This window comes from Dipodomys ordii, unplaced genomic scaffold (genome assembly GCF_000151885.1).
Source record: "Dipodomys ordii isolate 6190 unplaced genomic scaffold, Dord_2.0 Scaffold220, whole genome shotgun sequence".
NCBI classification, from domain to species: Eukaryota; Metazoa; Chordata; class Mammalia; order Rodentia; family Heteromyidae; genus Dipodomys; species Dipodomys ordii.
This window is the reverse complement of record NW_012267436.1, coordinates 110344-131696: the sequence shown is the minus strand read 5'-3', so window position 1 is coordinate 131696 and position 21353 is coordinate 110344. Positions and strand designations below refer to the sequence as shown.

Sequence of the window (21353 nt, the reverse complement as noted above, 5' to 3'; positions counted from 1 at the left end):
ACAGATCAGAGCTAGGAAAAGTCCTTTTGTGATGCTGTTCATTTTGATTACAGTGCTTTCTTGTTTTCGGGAGAGAAGACTTCAAAACTAACAAAATATTTGAGAAGGGACTTAACATCATTCAGTTCTAAATATTCTTGTGCTATTTTCTCAGCAGTCCATGCTTCTGGCTAAAGTTTATATTGAGAAGTGTCAGTACTTCCATAATGGAAATTTTGCGTTTAGGAATGCTGGTGACATGTTTCCAAGTGATGGTCTTTGGGCATTCTGAACTCCTTTGGAACTGGCTTTTTTTACCTTCAGGGAAGACACAGGATCTGGAACCAACATAAGTATCTTTCAAAAATAACAGCAGCTTATCTTTTTTTCCCCAGGGCTGAGAACCGAACCCAGGGCCTTGTGCACGCCAGGTGGATGCCCTTCCGCTGGGCTAAACCCCCAGCTCCCATGCTTATCTTTTAAAGTAATTTCTCTCTCAATTTCTGGATGACAGCTCATCTGCTCCACAGAAGCTATTTGGTGGAAGTGTTTGTGAACCAAAGAGGGCTTACTCTTGCTTATCTCCTGTTCCCCTTGGTTCTCCAAATTGAAATTCCTGATGGTGCAGAAAAGTCCCTCTTCAGAGCATGGTGCCCTCAGGGCTTTTGGCCTGCTGATTGGGTGACCACTACTGTTCTTTTGTGAGTGTGTGTGTGTTAGGTGTTGGGGACATAACACCTATGTCGCTTTATTTAAAAAAATTTTTTATTGCGAAAATACCGTACAGAGGGGTTACAATTACATGGGCAAGATGAGTACATTTCTTATCAAGCATTGTTGCCTCCTCCTTTGTTTCCCCTTCCCATCTACTCCCCCCCCCAAAGTTGTAAAGTTCATTTACCCCCTACTATTCTTATAGAAACCCTCACCATGTTGTGTCATCATCTACCAGATTAACCAGAACTATACTGTATGCCTTGGAGTTTCCAAAATTGGGTTAAATAAAATACTTTTTGTTTTGGGTATAAGTTAGTTGGCTAAGTATCTCATTTTAACACAAAGCTAATACAATTATTTGTGCAATTGAAAAGTCCCTTTTTATTGTTCTGAATTTTAATATGAACAGGTATTGTTAAAATGCCTTTTCTAAATCAATTGATAGGTTTCATTTTTAGCCCATTAGGATGGTAAGTCAAACTGAGTTTTTAATTGAACTAGCCTTGTAAATCTGAAATAAACCCCCCATAAAATGAATACCTTCTTTATCTAGAATACACCGTATAGGAATCTATCCTTCTTTAGGTATTTGGAAAAGTTCTCCAGTAAAACCACCAGAGTTAGGAGACCTTTCTCAAGAATGTTTTCAATACAAATTTAGTGACACTAAGACTTTTCAGGTTCTCTATTGTGTCACAAATTGTAGCACACTGTTTTCTGAGTAATTTACCAATTTCTTGTGTATTTGAGCAGTTACTGGTATTTATCACTTTTTTAGTGACAACAGTATGTTGTCCTATTTCAATTCTAATAGCAGCGGGTTATGTCTTTCTGGAGGTTTGCCAATTTCATTGATTCTTTCAAAAATCAACTTCACCATTTTCTGTTTTTCTATTTTCAATTTATTTCAGTTATTTATAATTTTCCTTCTGCTTTTGTTTCTTGAGAAAGAAACTAAGAATTACTTTCAGATTTTTAATAATCTAAACTCTTTGGACAATAAAAAATAAGTACTTCATTATTAATCTTTTTTTAAAACTTAACAGCACTGCGTTTTTTTCTTGGTGCCCGTACTGGGACTTGAAATCGTGGCCTGGGTGCTATCCCTTAACTTTTTTGCTTGAGGCAGGTGCTCTACTACTTGAACCAGAGTTCCACTTGAAAATTTCTTTTGAGACTACTTTTATGACTAACTCACATATAATTTTTGTTTTAAAGTATTCTAGTGTTGTTCTTGTTGTTATCTTGTTAATGGTTTCTAGTTTGATTCCATTATAGCCAAAGAAAATGGCAAATCTTGGTTTATGTCCCATGGGCATATGAAAGGAATGTGGAAGGTACTAGTAGAAACACCCTGATTGGTCATGTGTGTTTGTAAAAGATAATTTATTGTAAATGACCTAGAACTAAAACTAGAGCAATTCACTAAAGCTCTAGTTTACTTCCTAGCATCTTCCTTTTAATTTGCATTATTTCTCTTTATGTTATGGTACTAGGTATTTACCATAGATTACACAGTCAGGTATCTTTTTATGCGTATGTTTTCATGTAAGCCTTTCAAAAGGACAAGAACAGGCTTTATATAAATATGCTCATGAAAAAAATATGCTCATGTAGTACACATATATACATACCTTGAATTTTAGTACCTACCTCAGAAGTTTAAGTACAGGTGTTATATGTATGGCTGTCAGAACAAAGTAGTAAAGATCATAGCACCTTACTCTTCTCCAAGGATTCTGGTATAAAATAGGGTTACCAGTTATGTTTCCCCAGTTTTCCTTTTTTTTCCCCATTTTTTTAAATTGTGAAAATGCTGTATAGAGGGGTTACAATTACATGGGCAAGATAATGAGCACATTTCTTAGCAAGCATTGTAGTCTCCTCCTTTGTTTCCCCTTCCCATCCCTTTGTATCCTCCCCACTGCCCCCCCCCCACCAAAGTTGTAAAGTTCATTTTTTGACATAACGACTTGTACATCTCATTGTTGCAGTGGGTCTTCCTGTATCTCTTTTTTTAATGATTTGTTTTTTCCCTTTCCCTCCACATACACCAACATCATATATAATGAAAGCAGGGGTTATACCATGTGGGAGGGACATACAAAGCAACAAAGACATAATCTTATAAATATGTTAGAAACAATCCCATGAAAGATTTTTTTTGTCAGTCGTGGGGCTTGACAGCCTGGGAGCTGTCCCTGAGCAATTCAGCTCAAGGCTCATGCTCTATCACTTGAGCCATAGTGCCACTTCTAGTTTTTTTTTTTAATTGTGATTAATTGATTACATAATTTCCCAAATTTCACAGTATTGTGGGATGATGCTCATTTAAAGTCACAAACTCATTCTAACTTTCCTGGAGCAAATTGTCTATCACGGTCTATAACATATCACGGTGTACACCTATACATCATACATGTGATCAGCAGCATGGGGTTATTTAGTAGTGGTTCGACCAGATGAGTGGGAGTTCTTTGTTTCTTAAGTCCTGTTAGTTTTGTCGTATCACCTAACATTTTGGATTTAGCATCCACTTATCAGGGAGACCATGTACGGTTTGTCTCTTCACTCTTGGCTTACCTTGCTCAACATGATTTCTTCTAGCTCTATCCATTTCCCTGCAAATGCCATTGTCATTTCTAATGGCTGCATAATATTCCATTGTGTATAGATACCACAATTTTTGGAATCCATTCATCTGTGGTGGGGCATCTGGGTTGTTTCCATATCCTAGCTATTGTGAACAGTGCTGCAATAAACATGGAGGTGCACGTGTCCTTGTATATTGGTTCCTGTTGTTCAGGATAGATGCCTAGAAGTGGTATGGCTGGGTCATAGGGTAGGTCAATATTTAGCTTTCTGAGGACCCTCCAGACTGCTTTCCAAAGTGGTTGTGTAAGTGTACATTCCCACCAGCAGTGTAATAGTGTTCCTCTTTCTCCACATCCCCTCCAGCATTTGTCGTTGGCTGACTTGTGGATGTGGGCCATTCTGACCTGGGGTAAGGTGGGATCTCAGGGTTGTCTTTATTTGCATTTCCTTCACAACCAGGGATGGTGAACAGTTCCTCATGTGTTTCTTTGCCATTTTTATTTCTTCATCTGAGAATTCCCTCTTTAGTTCCCTTGCCCATTTAGTAATTGGTTTGTTAGGTTTGGGAGGGATTAGTTTCTTGAGTTCCTTATATATAATGGATATTAACCCCTTGTCTGATATATTGCTGGTAAATATTTTTTCCCAATTACTTGGTTGTCTTTCTAGCTTGGTTGGGATAGCTTTAGCTGTGCAGAAGCTTTTTATTTTAAGGTAGTCCCATTTGTCGAGTCTCTCTCCAATTTGTTGTGACCCTGGGACTCTGTTCAGGGAGTTCCTTCCTGTGCCTATCAGTTCAGGTGTCTCTCCTACTCTGTCCTGCAGTAGTTTCAGAGATTCAGGTTTAATGTTAAGGTCTTTAATCCATTTTGAGTTGATTTTGGTCCACTTTTAGTTTTCTGCATGTGGCCGCCCAGTTTTCCCAGCACCAGTGGTTGAAGAGGCTGTGTTTCTTCCATTGTATGTCTTTGGCTCCTTTGTCAAATATCAGCTGACTATAGACCCAATTTTCCTTTTAAGTCTTTAAAATGAATCTCACCAGGCCAGGTCTTAATGGCTCATGCCCATAATCTTACTCAGGAAGCTGAGATCTGAGGATCGCAGTTTGAAGCCAGTCCAGGGCAGGAGAGTCTGTGAGACTCTCATCTCCAATTAACCACCAGGTAATTGGAAGGAGAGCTGTGGCTCAAAGCGGTAGAGTACTAGTGAAAAAGCTCAGGGACAGTGCTTAGGCCCTGGGTTCAAGCCCTACAACCATCGCCACCACCACCACCACCAACAACAACAACAATAAATGAAATCGCATAAAAACTAGTTAAGAAAAAAGATATCTAAAATTTTATTAAAGTAGATTTCCTTTTAGTTCATAGAACTTATTTTGTGACCATTAAAGGGTTCAGCATCTCATTTCTTATATTTAAACATATTTAGCTACCTGTCTGTCTTCTTCCAGTTTCAATCTCAATTCTTATCAGTAGTTCTTCTCTTAGACAAGTGATCACTGAAGATTTCATCATTATAAAAAGTTAATCAAACTTCTGGGTGCTGGTGGTTCATGCCTATACTAGTTACTCAGGAGGCTGAGATCTAAGTATGCTAGATGGTTCAAAGTCAGCCTGGGTAGGAACATCTGAGACTCTTATCTCCAATAAATTACCCAAAACTCCAGAAGTGGAACTAAGGCTCAAGTGGTATAGAGACAACGCCCAGGTCTGAGGTCAAATCCCAAAATTGGCTAAGAACCCCACCCCCTCCTTTTCTGCTCTTAAAAAAAAATCACAAAACTAACAAAGGTACCTCTTATAGGCAAAGGGGGCCATACAGATTAGGGGAAAGAAGCTAAGTTACTTTGAATATGCCTTGTTTTGCAAATTTAACTTCAGAAAACATAAAATACATTATATAAAGAAAATTAAAAATATAACCTCTAAAAAATCCAAATAAACGAGACTTGGTATGAATCCAGATGGTAGTAAAAAAATGATTCCAAATTGAAAAAGTACTGTTCTTTTTTTTGTTATTGTTGCTGTTTTTGGTGCCAGTCCTGGAATTTTTTTTTTTTTTGGTCCGGTCATGAGGCCTGAACTCTGGGCCTGGGCGCTGTCCCTCAGCTCTTCAGCTCAAGGCTAGCACTCTACCACTTGAGCCACAGCGCCACTTCCGGCTTTTTTCTGTTTGCTTATGTGGTGCTGAGGAATCGAACCCATGGCCTCATGCATGCAAGGCAAGCACTCTACCACTGAGTCACCTTCCCAGCCCCCAGTCCTGGAACTTGAACTCAGAGTCTGGGCACTGTTCTTGAGCACTAGTAGGCTAGTGCTCTACCACTTGATTTGACCCACAGCTTCACTTCTGGAGTTTCCTTTTTTTGCTTAATTAGAGATAAGGGTCTCATGGACATCCTGCCTGGATTTCTCTGAACCACAATCTTCAGATGTGTAGCTATGATTACAGGTATGAGCCACCAGAGCCCAGCTGACCCTGAGTGCTTTTGCTCAAGGTTAGCATTCTACCACTTGGGTCACAGCTCCACTTCTGGCTTTATGGTGGTTAAATGGAGACCTTCCTGTCCAGGCTGGCTTCAGACCATGTTCTTCAGATGAGATCTGAATACAGGCACAATAAGGCTATATGTGATAAACCTTTAGTCAATATTATCTTAAATAGAGAAAAACTGAAACCATTTTCTTTAAAGTCAGGAATGAGACAAGGGTGTTTACTCTCTATATCCTTATACAATCTAGTACTAAATTTCTTAGCTGCAGCAAGATGAATACAAATAGGAAAGGAACTCCAGTTCTCCCTATTTGCATATATATGCATAATATCTACATATGATTCTATACTTACAGGATATTTAAGACTACCAACAAAATTCTTAAATCTGATAAAAAAAAAAAAACTTTACCAAAGTATCAGAATACAAAATCAAGGGGGCTGGGAAGGTGGCTCAGTGGTAGAGTGCTTGCCTTGCATGCATGAGGCCCTGGGTTTGATTCCTCAGCACCACATAAACAAAAAGAAAAAAGCCAGAAGTGGCATTGTGGCTCAAGTGGTAGAGCGCTAGCCTTGAGCTGAAGAGCTGAGGGACAGCGCCCAGGCCCAGAGTTCAGGCCCCACGACCAACCCGAAAAAAAAAAGAAAACAATGAGAAAACAAAAAATTCTGGTTGAAGGGAAAAAGAGAGACCCTTATACATTGGTGGGAATGTAAAATTAGTCTAGTCACTATGGAAATCATCATGGAGATTCCTTTAACAGCTAAAAATAGAAGTATTAAACAGTTCTGCTATAGTACTTGTGGAGATTACATCCAAAGTATTGTAAGTCAACAAACAAAGTCAAAGTACCTGCACACTCACTATTCAAAATAGCCCAAATAGGGCTGGGAAGATGGCTCAGTGGTAGCGTGCTTGCCTTGCATGCTTGAGGTCCTGGGTTCAATTCCTTAGCACCACATAAGCAATAAGAAAAAAGCTGGAAGTGGCGCTGTGGCTCAAGTGGTAGAGTGCTAGCCTTGAGCTGAAGAACTGAGGGATAGGGCCCAGGCCCAGAGTTCTGGCCCCATGACCAGACCCCCCCCCAAAAATAGCCCAAATATGAAATTAGCCTAGATGCCCATTAGTCAATAAATAAAATGTAGTATACATATACAATGTAGTATTATTCAACCAAAAAATATGAAATAATTATGTTATTTGCTGGAAAATGGATGGAACTACAGATCATGTTAAGAAAAAAGCCTTTCTGATAGTTAACAGGAAATAAATTCAAGCAAATACTGTACTTTGCAAATGCTACTTTGAATGGACCCTAGTAAAAATACAGAGTTGACAGAAGCAGAAAACAAAAACCATCACAATCCCCAAATCCCATCTTCCAAACACACCTGAAAGTCAAGCAATGTTTTACTAAAACTTACCTGGACCAACTAAACATAATCTGATTTTACCCAGAAAAACTGAGTATTTTAAGAAACCTCTGATCTTTAGAAATGAATGACTGAAATGTCATGACTGAGTAATAAATACATGAAGAATTCTCAAATTGTCTAAATTCCAAGGGTTGTAGCAATCAGAGGCAATCAAGTCATTAATATATCAACCACAAAAATGAAGTATTTTAAATATACCGTAGAAACATTTATTTTAACACTTCTACAAAGATATTTTTCCATACCTGATGATTTGATATAAAAATCAAACCCATCATACTTTTACCCATCAGTCTTTCTACATCAAGGTCAATCAGAAATTTGTACAACATGACTACTTGTTCTGAAACAAAGATTACAAAGTAAGTGATAACAAAAATACACAAATTAACTGGACCCTATAGGAATTACTAATGAATTCTTTCTTTCCTTCAGTCACCTAGAACTTCTTTCTTCAGCCTCATTCGGTTCCTTTTCCTTTCTTTGCTTGGCCATGAACTTCTGTTAAAAGCAATAAGCAATATGAAAAACTTATTAGATGTTGTTTTACTATATATATATGCAAACCCAATGTTATATTTATAATTTAAAAGAGCCTGATCCCAAAACACAAAATATCAGAAATACAGTGCCTTTTTATTAACATTCCTTCCTTTCATTCATCAGCTTTCCGATACTTTATGATACACCAAACATTTTGGTTAGTGTATCATGTCATATTCTATCAACTTATCACTGAATCCACCTTAAGGATTCAATAGGAAATAAGATAGATTTTTATAACCATGGAGCTTATACTTAGTGAGAAAAGAGAAAAATAAACAAGGTAATTTTGGATAGGCAGTAGCAAACACTTCTAAAATTATAATCACTACCACCAAAGAATTGTGCTACAGTATAGCTCAGAAATAGAGTACTTTCCTATTATGTATGGGGTCCTGAGTAAACTTTGTAGCATGTAGCACCACAAAAAATACAACTTAAATATAGGCTCTAAAATTGGGTTGACCTCTTTGAGGTTGTAACATAAGAGTTAGGCCCTTCTTTTTCCTTCTTGGTTGGTCGTGGGGCTTGAACTCTGGGCCTGGGCACTGTCCCTCAGCTCTTCAGCCTAATGCCACAGCACTACCTTCAGTTTTCTGGTGGTTAGCTGGAGATAAGAATCTCATAGACAGGCTGGGAAGGTGGCTCAGTGGTAGAGCGCTTGCCTTGCATGCATGAGGCCCTGGGTTCCATTCCTCAGCACCACATAAGCAAAAAGAAAAAAGCCAGAAGTGGCGCTGTGGCTCAAGTGGTAGAGCGCTAGCCCTCGAGCTGAAGAGTTGAGGGACAGCACCCAGACCCAGAGTTCAGGCCCCATAACCAGACTTAAAAAAAAAAAAGAACCTCATAGACTTTGCTGCCAGGGCTGGCTTTTAATGGTGATCCTCAGATCTCAGCCTCCTGAGTAGCTAGGATTACAGGTGTGAGCCACTGGTGCCTGGCCATTTTTTAACTGTATTTTTTTGTGTGTCATTTCTTTCTTTTTTTTGAACCCAGGACGTTGCATTTGCTAGGCAAGTGTTTTGTCATTGAGCTATATCCCAGACTACTAGGTTCTTTTTACAGCCACTTCTGAGAAGTTAATATCTGAGTTGAGAAGAAAAAGATGAAGAATTGGTCATACAAATAGGGTTGTGGGAAGGAGGTGGCAAAGGCACATATAGAGATGGAAAAGCAGGATGGAGACTCTAGAACAAAGAACTGGAAAAGCTGACGTTAAAAAGAAATGAAGTTTAGAGAAGCAAAACTGAATCTTATCAGTTTAAAGATAATTCCAAATGCCACATAAAGCTGCTGGAAGACTGTAAGTGGAAAATCAAGACCTGATCAACCAGGTTAAAGACACAGGAAGCATAGCAAAATGTGGATGGGATTAGGCCTAGTACAAATTAAAACTGGGTTCAGATACTAATGAACCATGTGATCTTGAGTTTAGAAACCTAACCTTAAGTCTGTGTCATCAACTTTAAAACTGGAATGGTAACACAAAACTGTTAAAGTGGATTTGGGGATAAATAAGCTTTTAGCGCATAATAGTTCAATAAAGGTTAAGTATCTGTATCCTTCAAATTCAATCCAGAGGATAAATAAAGCAATCTTTAGATATTCAAGAATTAGAACCATTGTTTCAACCACAACCACTCATAATTCTCTAGAGCAAAACATTCTAAACCTATAAACAAAGATTTTCTGATTAAGTCAGTTTAGGGAAATAAATAAGCAGAATTTTTTTAATATGCTAACAAACAGATGACTGACTTCTTAACAGGTCAGCAAGATAATCAGTTTAACACATATTATTAGTCTAATAGAGTGAAATATGAAACTACTTATCTGTAATGAGCTACTCTGGCATAAGTTACTGTTAAAGGAAAGGTGTAAAGGCTAGAAATTATTAGCAAGTAAAGGACAAAAATAAGACCTTAGATTTACAAAAGGAAAAATAGGCACTTTTGGCTGATAAATAATTCAGCTACAAAATAATAGCACCTGAAAAATTTTCTGATTAAAAAACATTTTAAAAATTACCTCTGTATTTTGCTTATGACGTATACTCTTACAGTGATTTGTCATTGCTTTTTCACCTGAGTAGAAGAGGGAGCAAATTGGACAAAAGAATCCAGCCTTAGGTACAAGAAAATCTAAGTCTAGGAGACAAGAGGAGAAAGAAGAGAAAGGAAAACAACAGTTTAGCAAAAATTATATAAACCAATTTTCAAAACAGGACAAACTTATTAAGTAAATACAACACATGCTGGGATCACAAAACTAACATGTCATAAAACAACTTAAAATTCTAATAATATTTCAAAGTCTCCAAGAAAAGAAAAAAATGCCACTGCACTGCTATACTGCAAGCTGAATAGATTTTCCACGGAGAATCTTCAAATAACAAAGAACTGTCTTGATTATCCTTCAAACTAGCAAATCACTGGATAAAAATCTGACAATATTCTTATTTTAGACTTATGAACATTCAGACTAAGATCTTAGGAATACCCGGGTAAAAGTAAAAGAGTAAAAAAAAAAAAGCAGAATACTGGGCAACTATCTGCTTATGGAATATGATGTATAAATGAATAAGGTTCCCCTCTGTTCATGTTAAATGGCATAAAAAGTTTGCTATCTAAGCTTTCAGCATGTTCAGGGGTTTCTGATTAAGCAAGTTTAACTCAATTCTCACTCAAACACCAATGAAAGTAACAAAAACAAAAAAAGGAGATTTATCCTACAATAAAAATAACTTTGCCAGACTGCAAAAAAAACAAGCTATCTGTAAAATGCCAAGCAAGGTTATTTACATATTATTTACATAAACAACATACTATTGTGCTAATTTTTTATTTCACAAAGATAAGAAAAAAACATCTTTTTTACTTTACCTTCAGGGACATCAGGTGCCACTGATTTGTCATCTTCAATCTTCCTGCGTTTTTGATCTGGTTCTGAATCCTTTAATTCAGATTCTTTATTAACTAGTCATTAAATTTTTTTTCAGGGAAAAAAATTATTTGAAAATTAATTTACAAATTTTGTGCAGTTATATTGGATAATCCTTATCTTCAAAGATTAACTTAAGACTAAAAGACTTAGGATTATAGGGCTAAACAAAATTTTATTTATGTATATAGTTTCAGAAAGAATTTAAAGGTAACAAGTCAAGTTTCTATAGTTACCAGCAGTTAACATGTATATGAAAGCCACTAGGTTGATTAGGGGAAAAGGACACAGCAAAATGTAATTCTGATATTCTGTTCTGACAATCTTCCAATCCAGAAAACACAGCTTAAATGGATAGCTTAAGATAAAAGTCACAATGAAATTACAAATATTAAAGTCCAGGAAAGTAAACTGTAGCCAGGTCAATTTGAGAAACCAAGGTGCAAAAATACACAGTTCCAGATGTATTTCTTGGCATTAAGGGGGATTCTAAGGTTAAGGGGTTTTCCTAGTAAGAAAACTAGAACTGGGTTATATGTGCAAGGAACTGGAAAATGTAAACTTCAAGTCTGCTGACTTGATCAAGGAGTATTCTTTGTTAGGAAACCAAAAAGGGAGTCCTCAGACTGGCAAGCCATACTGAGAGCCTAACCTCTGCTGGATTCAAAGAGCTTCTTAGAATTGATTCAAACAATCATAGTTGATCGCTTTTCCTTAGACAAGATGGGTGTTACTAAGAGAATGGTGAAAAATGACTCCCTTACAGGGCAGTGCTGTTTAAAACACACTGGGCAGTTCATTTTTTTTCCCTCACCTCTCAGAATCAATAAATTTGAGAATAAAAACTGTGCACTTTTCTTTTACCTATTTTTAACGTTTTACTACCAATAATATCAGATGGAGGCTATGACACAAATTTGTGACATAATGTCACAAATAATTAAGCTAGCTAATAAATGTTTTAGATGTGATACAGCAACAGGACCAGACTATCTTTATGTCTTAGCACCCACGTCCAATATCTCAATTATGAAAATAAAAATTTTATCTGGGCTTAATAAGTACAAGCCTACCCTTTCTCACACTTGCTCAATTTTCCTATTGTAACCTTTGAAACCTTTACCACCATTCCATAATATGTAATTCTCTTCCCACCCCAAGAATCCTCTTTACCTTCACTAATCTGGATGACCTCTTCAGTCTTTGCTGGTTCTGCCGCAGCAACTTTTTGTGAGGGCTGTGCCTTTCCAATTCTAACTCTCTTCATTGTTGTTTTAGCTTTAAAGAGAAAGTCTAATTTATTGATCTGGCATTTAAAATTAAGCATATTAAATTAACTAAATAACAATTTCAGTATCTTATTTTGGTGCAAACAATATCCAAATTTGGGAAGAAAATTCTGTGTGTGTTTTAGAGACAGTCTCCCCATGTAGCCAAGCCTTGAACTCACAATCCTCCTTTTTCTACCTTCCAGTCTTGGGATTATAGGTGTGTATCACTGTCAGGTAGGTAAACCTATTTCTTAAAAGAATTCTATTAAAAATATTCAATTTAGTAAAAAACTTTCTATTTATCTTTCTTATTCATTGTACACTGATTATTTTGTCCTTTTTTAAAATTTGTCCCAGAAGGTTAATAATTTATACTAATATTTTATTCTTAGTTGGCTCAAATTTTTCTCTATTATTCTATTCTATGAAAATATTAGCACCTACTGTAATTCCTAAGTTTAAGCAAAAATTGGGATGTAGCAGGGTATGACCATACTCTCTCTAAAAAGCTGTTTTCTCCACAATACAAATATACAATTTTTTTTTTTTTTTTGCTGGTCCTGAGACTAGAACTCAGGGCCGAGGAGGCTCTGTCCCTAAATCTCCCTATTCAAGGCTAGAGCTCTACCACTTGAGCCATAGAGCTAGTTCCAGCCTTTTCTGAGTAGTTTATTGGAGCTAAGAGTATGAAAAACTTTCCTGCTCAGGATGGCTTTGAACCACAATCCTCAGATCTCAGCCTCCTAAGTGGCTAGGATTATAGGCAGGAGCCACTAGTGCTCGGCAAATATATCATTTTTATTTCAATTCTAATTCTGTTAGTCTTCTTAGCTTTGTCATCTTTTCTTGAGGAATAACTTGGAACAACTTTTACCTGGTAACTAAGAGAAACTTGTGAAACTATTATACACATTTTGGTGCAAAATACTGGCTATACTTGTCCATTTACTGGCTTAAGAATTTTGTGTGTGTGTGTGTGTGTGTGTGTGAGAGAGAGAGAGAGAGAGAGAGATGGAGAGAGAGAGGGGAAGGGGGAGATAGAAAGAGAGGGGGGGGAGCATCCTGGGGCTTGAACTCAGGATCTGGTACTGTCCCTGACCTTTTTTGCTAAAGGCTAGTGCTCTACCACTTGAGCCACAGCTCCTTTTCTGGCTTTTGGGTCTCACACCATGATTCTCAGAGCTCAGCCTCTGAGTAACTAGAATTACAGGTGTAAGCCAGGCACCTAGAAAGTTTAAGAAATTTTGACGAGTGAAATTACTGCTAATGCTTCAATATATATTTTCAAATTAAATAAATGTAATACTCTTATAAAATAGGAAAACTACCATTTTCAATTTTCTACCTGCTAAGTGTCTTTCATTCATAGTTTTCGGATCTTCTTCTATCACATTCTCATTTACTGGACCCATTTGGGACAAGGCTTCAAGTTTTGTCTTCTTTGTGCTGGCAACTCTCTTCTTTCTTTCTCCTTTTTTATCTGTAGAACAGTCATTTTTGCTCTGTGCTAACTCAACTTTTGAATCATGGTCTCCTTCTTCTTCTTCTCCAATTTCATCTACAGTAACAAAATTGAGCTCTTCTTTAAGGTTGTTAAAATCGGCTAATGAGTCTTCATCCTCTTCAGTTACTTCATCCAAAGTCACTAAATGCAAATCACTGCCATCATCCTGTATTTCATCTACAGTAACTAAAGCACAAGGATCTTCAGGCATCTGAGAAGAAATGAACCCAATGGAATCCCTTACAGCACTTCCTTCATCTCCTTTAGTATTTGAAGTACCAAAAGTTATGTCTGCTGATTCATTTAAAGGTAGCTCTTCTACTTCTCCAATTTCATCCACAGTTACCAAGTGTTCCTGTTTAAGAAGATCTCGCTCTTCAGCCACTGACAGAACAGTAACATCTTTTGATTCACTGTGGGAAACACAATCATCTTGATCAACTAATTCATCTAATGTAAGAAGTGAATTTGAATGTTTTACCATTTCTTCCATGTTTAGTTCTTCATCAGTTACTTCATCTACAGTGACTAGTGCTTGTGCAGCTGCATCTTCCTCTTCCCCAATCTCATCCAATGTTACAAAAGATAAGCCTCCCTCAACATTGGGAGAAATAGAAGGTTTTACTTTTTTCTTTTTTAAGTTAAGTTCAGAGGAAGGAGTAGTTTTGAGAGTATCTTTCCTTTGTCCTTTTAAAGGATTTTGCTTGGCTTGAGAAGGATTCGCTTCTTCTATAACTTCATCCACAGTAACATATTCGTCCAAATTAAATGAAAATAGTATTTCCTGTTGGAATTAAAAATCAACAGTGTTGTGAACAACTACCGACCATTGGATAGGTTCTAAATAGTCAAAATAAATGTGCATGTGGATCATTTTTCTGTGAACTTCACTGCAAAGTAGTTTCCTAAGGACTAAAATTACATTTGAAAGTTCTACAAATTAGTTATGCTTCAATGTAAATACCACAGGTATTCACAATCAAATTCTATTTCTATATTAACAAGATTATAATCATTTCCCAAATATTTTGAACTGTATTGGTACAAAAATATAAAGCAAGCCCTGGTCAAAACAACATAAATTTACTGTTTCCTGTTAAATATCTGACAAATATTCCAGAGTCTCACTGGACTTCTAGAAAGTAAATTGCTACCTAGATTGTATAATTAATCATTGATTGATAATACATATTTTAACTTATACAATAAGATATAGTTTAAAATTTGAGAAAGTTACCTGAAAAAATTATTACTAAGTCTTATTATAAGCTAATATAACTGTTTAAAAACAACTATCCATAATATGAAAAAAGGTACCTACAGTAAAGAAAATAAAATCTGTGCAAGGTTCCTAGTTAGTATGCTATCAATACTCAATTACTAGTACATATTATAATAAAGTTTAAGCCTACTTAAAGATAAAATAAATGAATCAGTGGTGCAATTAGTGATAGTGTCAATATGAAACACTCCATTTCTATCCCTTTGTATCATTCACTCTCTAAACATATGCATTAACTATGATGTGACACATGGGAATACAAGAGAAATGAGCTCTGCTATGAGAGGATGGAAATGATGGATTAGTGTTAGTTGATTATTTTTTACCTCTTTAAATTTGTAACTTCTACCAGTAGTGCTTTTAGAATTCTTAGTGTTTTGCCCAGCGAAGGCCTAAAATATTAAGTAAGAAATACAGAAAAACAGAATTTACAATCACGTTATTAATATTCAGAGAAAGAGAATATTGACAGAGCATATATAAAACTATTATTATACAAATATACAAAATGAAGCCAATAATCATTTAAGAGTTACAAGTAGTCTAAAAGTTGCAGTTAAGTTACAGTTTACAGATCTTTCTTTCCCTATACCCACAATGCTTTACTTAGGACATCAGTGAACTAATAATTAATAAAGGAAGGTTCAACTTAAAAGTGCTAAAGGTTTTAACCACAATTTTATTTCCAACCAAATTTTACCTTTGATCTACAGTTACATTTCCGATCAAGTAGTGTTTCCAAGCCAATTAATTTGCCTATTTTTTTTTTTTTTTGGTCGGTCGTGGGGCTTGAACTCTGGGCTTGGGCGCTGTCCCTGTGCTCTTCAGCTCAAGGAGAGCACCCTCTACCTCTTGAGCCACAATACCACTTCCAAAACTATTAATATAAACTCTGAGCATGATACTCCCAATGTATAATGGTTTAAGTCAATAGACTGTTTAAGAAACTGTTATGAAAGTTTAAGAAAGAGATATGGAAGTTGGTATATACCTATTCCACAGCTATGGCAACAGAGCTAAGCATGACAGAACCACTTTAAAGGCATCCTTTTTTCTCCTCACCTTATTATTGTTGTCATCTCCTTTCATGACAGAAGGTCTACCCTCTGTTTCCTGAGACTGCATTGTTATGTTCTTGTAATCCAGTTTAGAATCCTTGCTTTGCAGTGCTGAGATCCTTCCACCACCTCCTATGGTAACATCACTCTGAGTAGGTTTAAATTTACTGCTGTTTTCTACCCAGCATGATCTGGCACTTTTAAATAGCCCAAATTCCTTTGGTGAAAGTTTCTTTTCAGCATTTATTTGACCTCTGAACACAGATTTTATTAAACTTTTCTGATTTTCAGTTGTTGTAGTTTTTGCCCTAGAACAGATCATAGTTGCAGCCTTGATGGTTGATTTAGTGCTAGATACATTTGATACAGTCAGCATACTAGTTTTACCAGTTTCATCAGGCTTATTGGTCTGACCCACTCCTTTATTTGGGCATACTTTGATCAGAGCATTTTCTTCAGGCTTTTCTTTCGTTGCTGCCATAATTTTTTCCAATTTTTCTGCAACCATCCTAGCTTCATTCTTTCCAGCTTTCTCTGATCCTATCTGCATATCCACTCTGGTTTCCTTGTCTTTAAATTCATTCGCCTCCTTTTCATCCACGTTACTTTTTTCAGAAGTACCCTTTTTACTCACTACCTTCTCTTCCTCAGTACAAATTCCTGGCATTGAAATTGTAGATTTTACTACGTCTGAAACCATTTCAGGTTTGTTCACTTCAGCTGTATCTTCTACCACAGCCTGTTTAATTCCAAAAAAAAACCCTTTTGCTGCAAATGAAGATTCCTCAAGAATTCTCTGGATGTTTTTATCTTCTATAGATTTGTTTTCAGATACTGACAATTCTGTTTCAGGATTTGTAATGTCTGCTTCTTGCTTCTCAAAGTCATTGTCACATACTTGCTGATTTAAGGCAGACTCTTCTATATTTTCAGTGAATAATTCAATACTGGCTGGAGTGGATGCTACAAGAGGAATTTCTATGTTGAGCTCTCCTTGAGTTTCAATTTCCAATTTTTCAAGAGAAAAGTCAAAGTCACACAGTGCCTTTTCAGGTTCTTCCTTAACCACTTCTTCCTGTTGTCCCAAAGTTTCCGTTTGAATACTGGAAGAAGTTACTTCTTCAACCTCATTAAGTTTAACAGAGGGACTAGCAGATGCTGTTTGCACATCACTCTGGCCAACCGGACTATTTTTCAAGTCAAGGCTAAAAGTATTTAAAAACAAACAAACCATAATGAGAATTCAATCTTTATAAATAACTCTACTAATGTTAATGGTAAAGACCTCCTAATGTATAAGTAATAAGCACTGGGAAATAGATTTCCCAATCAGCACTAAATTGCTTAAGATATTCTGATGTAAATATGTCAATAATGTAAAAATTTAAAAGACCTTCCATTTCACTGAAGATTTCTCAATTCATCCAAACAATAGCTATTGAAAAATTTCAAGTATCTACTATTCTACAATAAAACCATGCGTTGAAATTTAAAATATTGTATGTGAACTTTATGTAAAAAGAATATAAAAAGAAACTAGTAAGGAGAAAATGCCACATTCAACCACATCACTTTCCTTTTTTTGATAGAAGACAGATTTATTTTTAGTTTCTTAAGAACTGTATTTATTAATGATGATGTTTTAATCGATAGTTTTCTTTAAAACTATCAAAATGACTACTGGAGATTTTTTTGGGGGGTCCAGCTGTGGGGCCTGAACTCTGGGCCTGGGCACTGTCCTTCAGCTCTTCAGCTCAAGGCTAGCGCTCTACCACTTGAGCCACAGTGCCACTTTTTCTTTTTGCTTATGTAGTGCTGAGGAATGGAACCCAGGGCCCCATGCATGCAAGGCAAGCACTCTACCACTGAGCCACCTTCCCAGCCCTAGATATATATATATATATTTTTTTTTTTTGTCGGTCGTGGGGCTTGAACTCTGGGCCTCCCTCAGCTCTTCAGCTCAAGGCGAGCGCTCTACCACTTGAGCTACAACGCCACTTCCTAGCCCTGGAGATTTTAAAGTTAGAAGTGAAACTAATAGAATTACCTTACTACAAACACAATTGCTTTGATATTAATGTTCCACGGATAAGGGGTTATCATAGAAAATAATAGCTTCTGAAGACAATGTTCAGTAGATTATCAATGTAAGTTTAATAAGTACATTCACACAAAGTTTGAAGCAGGTTGGAGGAAGATAACTGAAGTGACTGTACCATATCAATATCTCAAAGTAAAAAATATTGACCTTTCCCCCACTGTTTCAAGGAAAGAGAGAATGGGCTATCTCTTTAACATGCTTCCCAAAGGATGTCTATGTATCTTTTGGTTAACACTACAAGATGATGTATACCTCTGTACTGAGATGTTAATTATATTTCAGAAACTTTGGTAAATGTGGTACTACATCAGTCTAGTTATTTGAGCCAATAAACTGGTTCTCCCCCAAGGCTGAAGAAGTGAAGGCTTCTATTTCTCTACCACATTGGAGAAACACCTACTATATATAAAAGTTGTGATGGCAGTAAGTTCATGGAGTTTAAGCTGAATAGTAAGAGAATCTAAGTAATAATATGCATCCTACTTACTATGTGAGCTATACTTTGTATGCTGAAAATGCTTTAATTTGAAATGATTTACATCTTTTATATGGAAAATACCCAAAAGCTGATTTTTGCCTGTAAAGTACTGTGATTTGAACTCAGGACCTCAGGCTTGCATGCTAAATTGGTGAGATACTCCAGAACCATGTTTTATCCTTATGTTTCACTGGTTATTTTTAGGATAGGTCTCATTTCCACTCAGGGTTCAGTGTTCAATCTTAATCTAGCTACTTTTTGGCTTTCCAGTGTTGCTGTGAAAACAGATGTGTGCTGGATACTGCTTCCAGCTTCCTCCACAAAAATGGCAGTCTCGTAAATATTTCTGCCCAGGATACCTGGTACTTTTTAATTAAAATTATATTGTGATCCTTCTAATCTCAACCTTCCATGTACCCTGTGGATGACAGGTATGTGTCTTTGCAGTCAACTATGTATTGAGAAGAGATTTCTCTAATTTTTATGCCTGTTGTGACCTCAAATTTCAATTCCCAATCTCATGAGTAGCTAGGATTACAAGTGGCACAGGGCTCCGGAGGGTTTTGTAAGTGTTCCAAATTCTTGAAACTACAATAAAATTTGTGGCCAAGCACAACTATGACCAAGAAACAATTGTGCAGTAACATTTTCAGTAGTTAAATGGCTATTTTTCAAATTACAGCTTTTATTTTTAAATTCCAAGACTCATTTCCAATAGAAAAGCATATTCCTACCTCATTATCAAATTGTATATTAACCCTAAAAGAACATCTATGATGATGGGGGGAAAATTATGGAAATCTTTTTGAGCTGGCTCAAGGATATATCAAGAGTCTTCCTGGTACTATATTGAAAGTTTGTAAATTAAAATGTTATTATTCAGTGGAATTGTGGCTCAAAGTGCTAAAGCACAAGTCTTGAACAAAAGAGCTCAGAGACAGTGCTCAAGCCCTGTTGGTACTGTACTCCTTGCTACTCAGGAGGCTGAGATCTCATAGAAACAGTACTTTTTATCATAAGGGGGGAAGGAGAGATACAATGTAGGTTATTGTTAAATTATGAATGCAAGATTTTCTCTAAATAGAAATCTCTGCACATAGTTTACATTAATTATAAATGAAGGGTCATACTCATAATGAATAAATATTGGTATTTTCTTGGTATCATTTTACTCCAAAAGAAATGTCATTTTTTGTGATGTTATAGAGATCAGAAAAGACTGGTAGCAAAATGAGAACTTAAACGCCATCAATTCTAGAATTTTTTAAATTAGCCAAATTTGTTAAATACATCTGATTTTTACAAGAAAAATAAATTTAAACAATGAAATGAAAATGATGACCAATTGCTATTGCTACAAACTTTTCTTACAGACTTTATAAAAAGACTCTGCCAAATAAAATACAGAAAATGGGAGAACCTATGTACTTTCTGGCCAGATACTATTGCCAAACTGTAGGTCTCTAAAGTAGCATTGCTCTTATTAAGCATCCTGTGGATTTTCATAGAAAACAGTTAGTGGTATTATTTCCTATGTATATATCATTAGTTTGAATTTTTAAAAATGTGCTAAGGGGCTAAGAAGGTGGCTCAGTGGTAGAGTGCTCGCCTTGCATGCATGCGGCGCTGGGTTTGATTCCTCAGGACTACATAAACAGAAAAAGCCAGAAGTGGCACTGTGGCTCAAGTGGTAGAGCACTAGCTTTGAGCTGAAGAGCTCAGGGACAGTGCTCAAAGCCCACAGTTCAAGCCCCACAACCAGCAAAAAAAAAAAAAAAAAAAAAGTGCTGACACAACACATCTACTGCTTACAAGTAACAAATATTTTAATGTACTCATAATCATCTTTGTCGTCTAGAATACTCTGATTTTGTGAAAAAAAAATCCATTATGAAGAAGAAAAACCTGTAAGGCATTCTGGTTTACTGGCATCTTGAAGCTGGTGCATCAAATAAATACTTTTTATCTCTAAGCATATTCAAACTGGTATTTCAAACTTACATGATATTACAATGTAGACTATCAAGCAGCAGAGATCAATTAGTGAAAGCAATATTCTAAACCAATGATTCATAATGAAAAGCAGGGGCTGGGAAGGTGGCTCAGTGGTAGAGCGCTTGCCTTGCATGCCTGAGGCCCTGGGTTCGATTCCTCAGCACCACATAAGCAAAAAGAAAAAAGCCGGAAGTGGCGCTGTGGCTCAAGTGGTAGAGCGCTAGCCTTGAGCTGAAGAGCTGAGGGACAGCGCCCAGGCCCAGAGTTCAGGCCCCATGACTGGACCAAAAAAAAAAAAAATGAAACATAATGAAAAGCAGTAAAAGGTGGTTATTCGTGAAGACAAGTAGTGACTATCAGAATGAGTAAGTGTTAAATAGAAGATGTACTGTACGGGCAGGGCAAACAAGTGTGTGGAAAAACTAGTTTGAGCAGCCTGAGTATCAAGTTTCATCCTTTAATACAAAGTAGTATATAAAAATTACTTTTGGACAAATATTCTTTCTTCACACAGCTGTTCTAAAACTATAACAAAATATACACTGAAAATTATTTGTGCTTTAGCTTAATAAAAATTTTAAATTTACTTTTGCTTTTAAACCTTTGGAATAGGAAAATCTAACAAAAATTTATACTATTGATTATGAATTTCAATTTTTTAAGGGGCTTTGCAAAAGATTTTATACATAATAGATCCACCTTTCATTCAAACTGTTTATTCATGTACTTTCACTGAATGATCATAAATACTTAAATAGTATATATAAAAAAAGCAAACAGCAGCAAATAAAATCTCTAGGAAAACAAGAACCCTTCTTGTCCACACCCCTCCAAAAGGACAATAAACTCATAGTAGACAAAATGAATACAAGTTAAGAATATTTTGTTACAATGAAAACAAGTACTGCAAAATGTGGAAATAAAATTCAGTAACTACTGAATATTGTTAGCAAACTT

At 36.3% G+C, this 21353-nt stretch overlaps 1 protein-coding gene and 1 pseudogene across 5 annotated transcripts in view; both read right to left on the bottom strand.

Annotated features, from left to right (window-relative positions):
• Positions 1 to 38: 38 nt before the first annotated feature.
• On the bottom strand, positions 39 to 3689 carry LOC106000484 (annotated as a pseudogene).
• Positions 3690 to 7410: 3721 nt separating this feature from the next.
• Znf638 (zinc finger protein 638) overlaps positions 7411 to 21353 on the bottom strand; it is a 78638-nt gene continuing 64695 nt past the window's right edge. For 4 of the 5 annotated variants that reach the window (XM_013035788.1, XM_013035787.1, XM_013035789.1 and 1 more), the window contains 7 exons: positions 15827 to 17027; positions 15091 to 15156; positions 13324 to 14266; positions 11881 to 11985; positions 10650 to 10742; positions 9796 to 9914; positions 7411 to 7725 (listed from right to left, as the gene is read on the bottom strand). In XM_013035788.1, the coding sequence (XP_012891242.1) occupies positions 7660 to 7725; positions 9796 to 9914; positions 10650 to 10742; positions 11881 to 11985; positions 13324 to 14266; positions 15091 to 15156; positions 15827 to 17027 (2593 nt within the window). In that variant the 3' untranslated portion in view covers positions 7411 to 7659. The remainder of the gene's footprint in view (positions 7726 to 9795; positions 9915 to 10649; positions 10743 to 11880; positions 11986 to 13323; positions 14267 to 15090; positions 15157 to 15826; positions 17028 to 21353) is intronic. The other variant, XM_013035791.1, reaches the window with a different exon arrangement.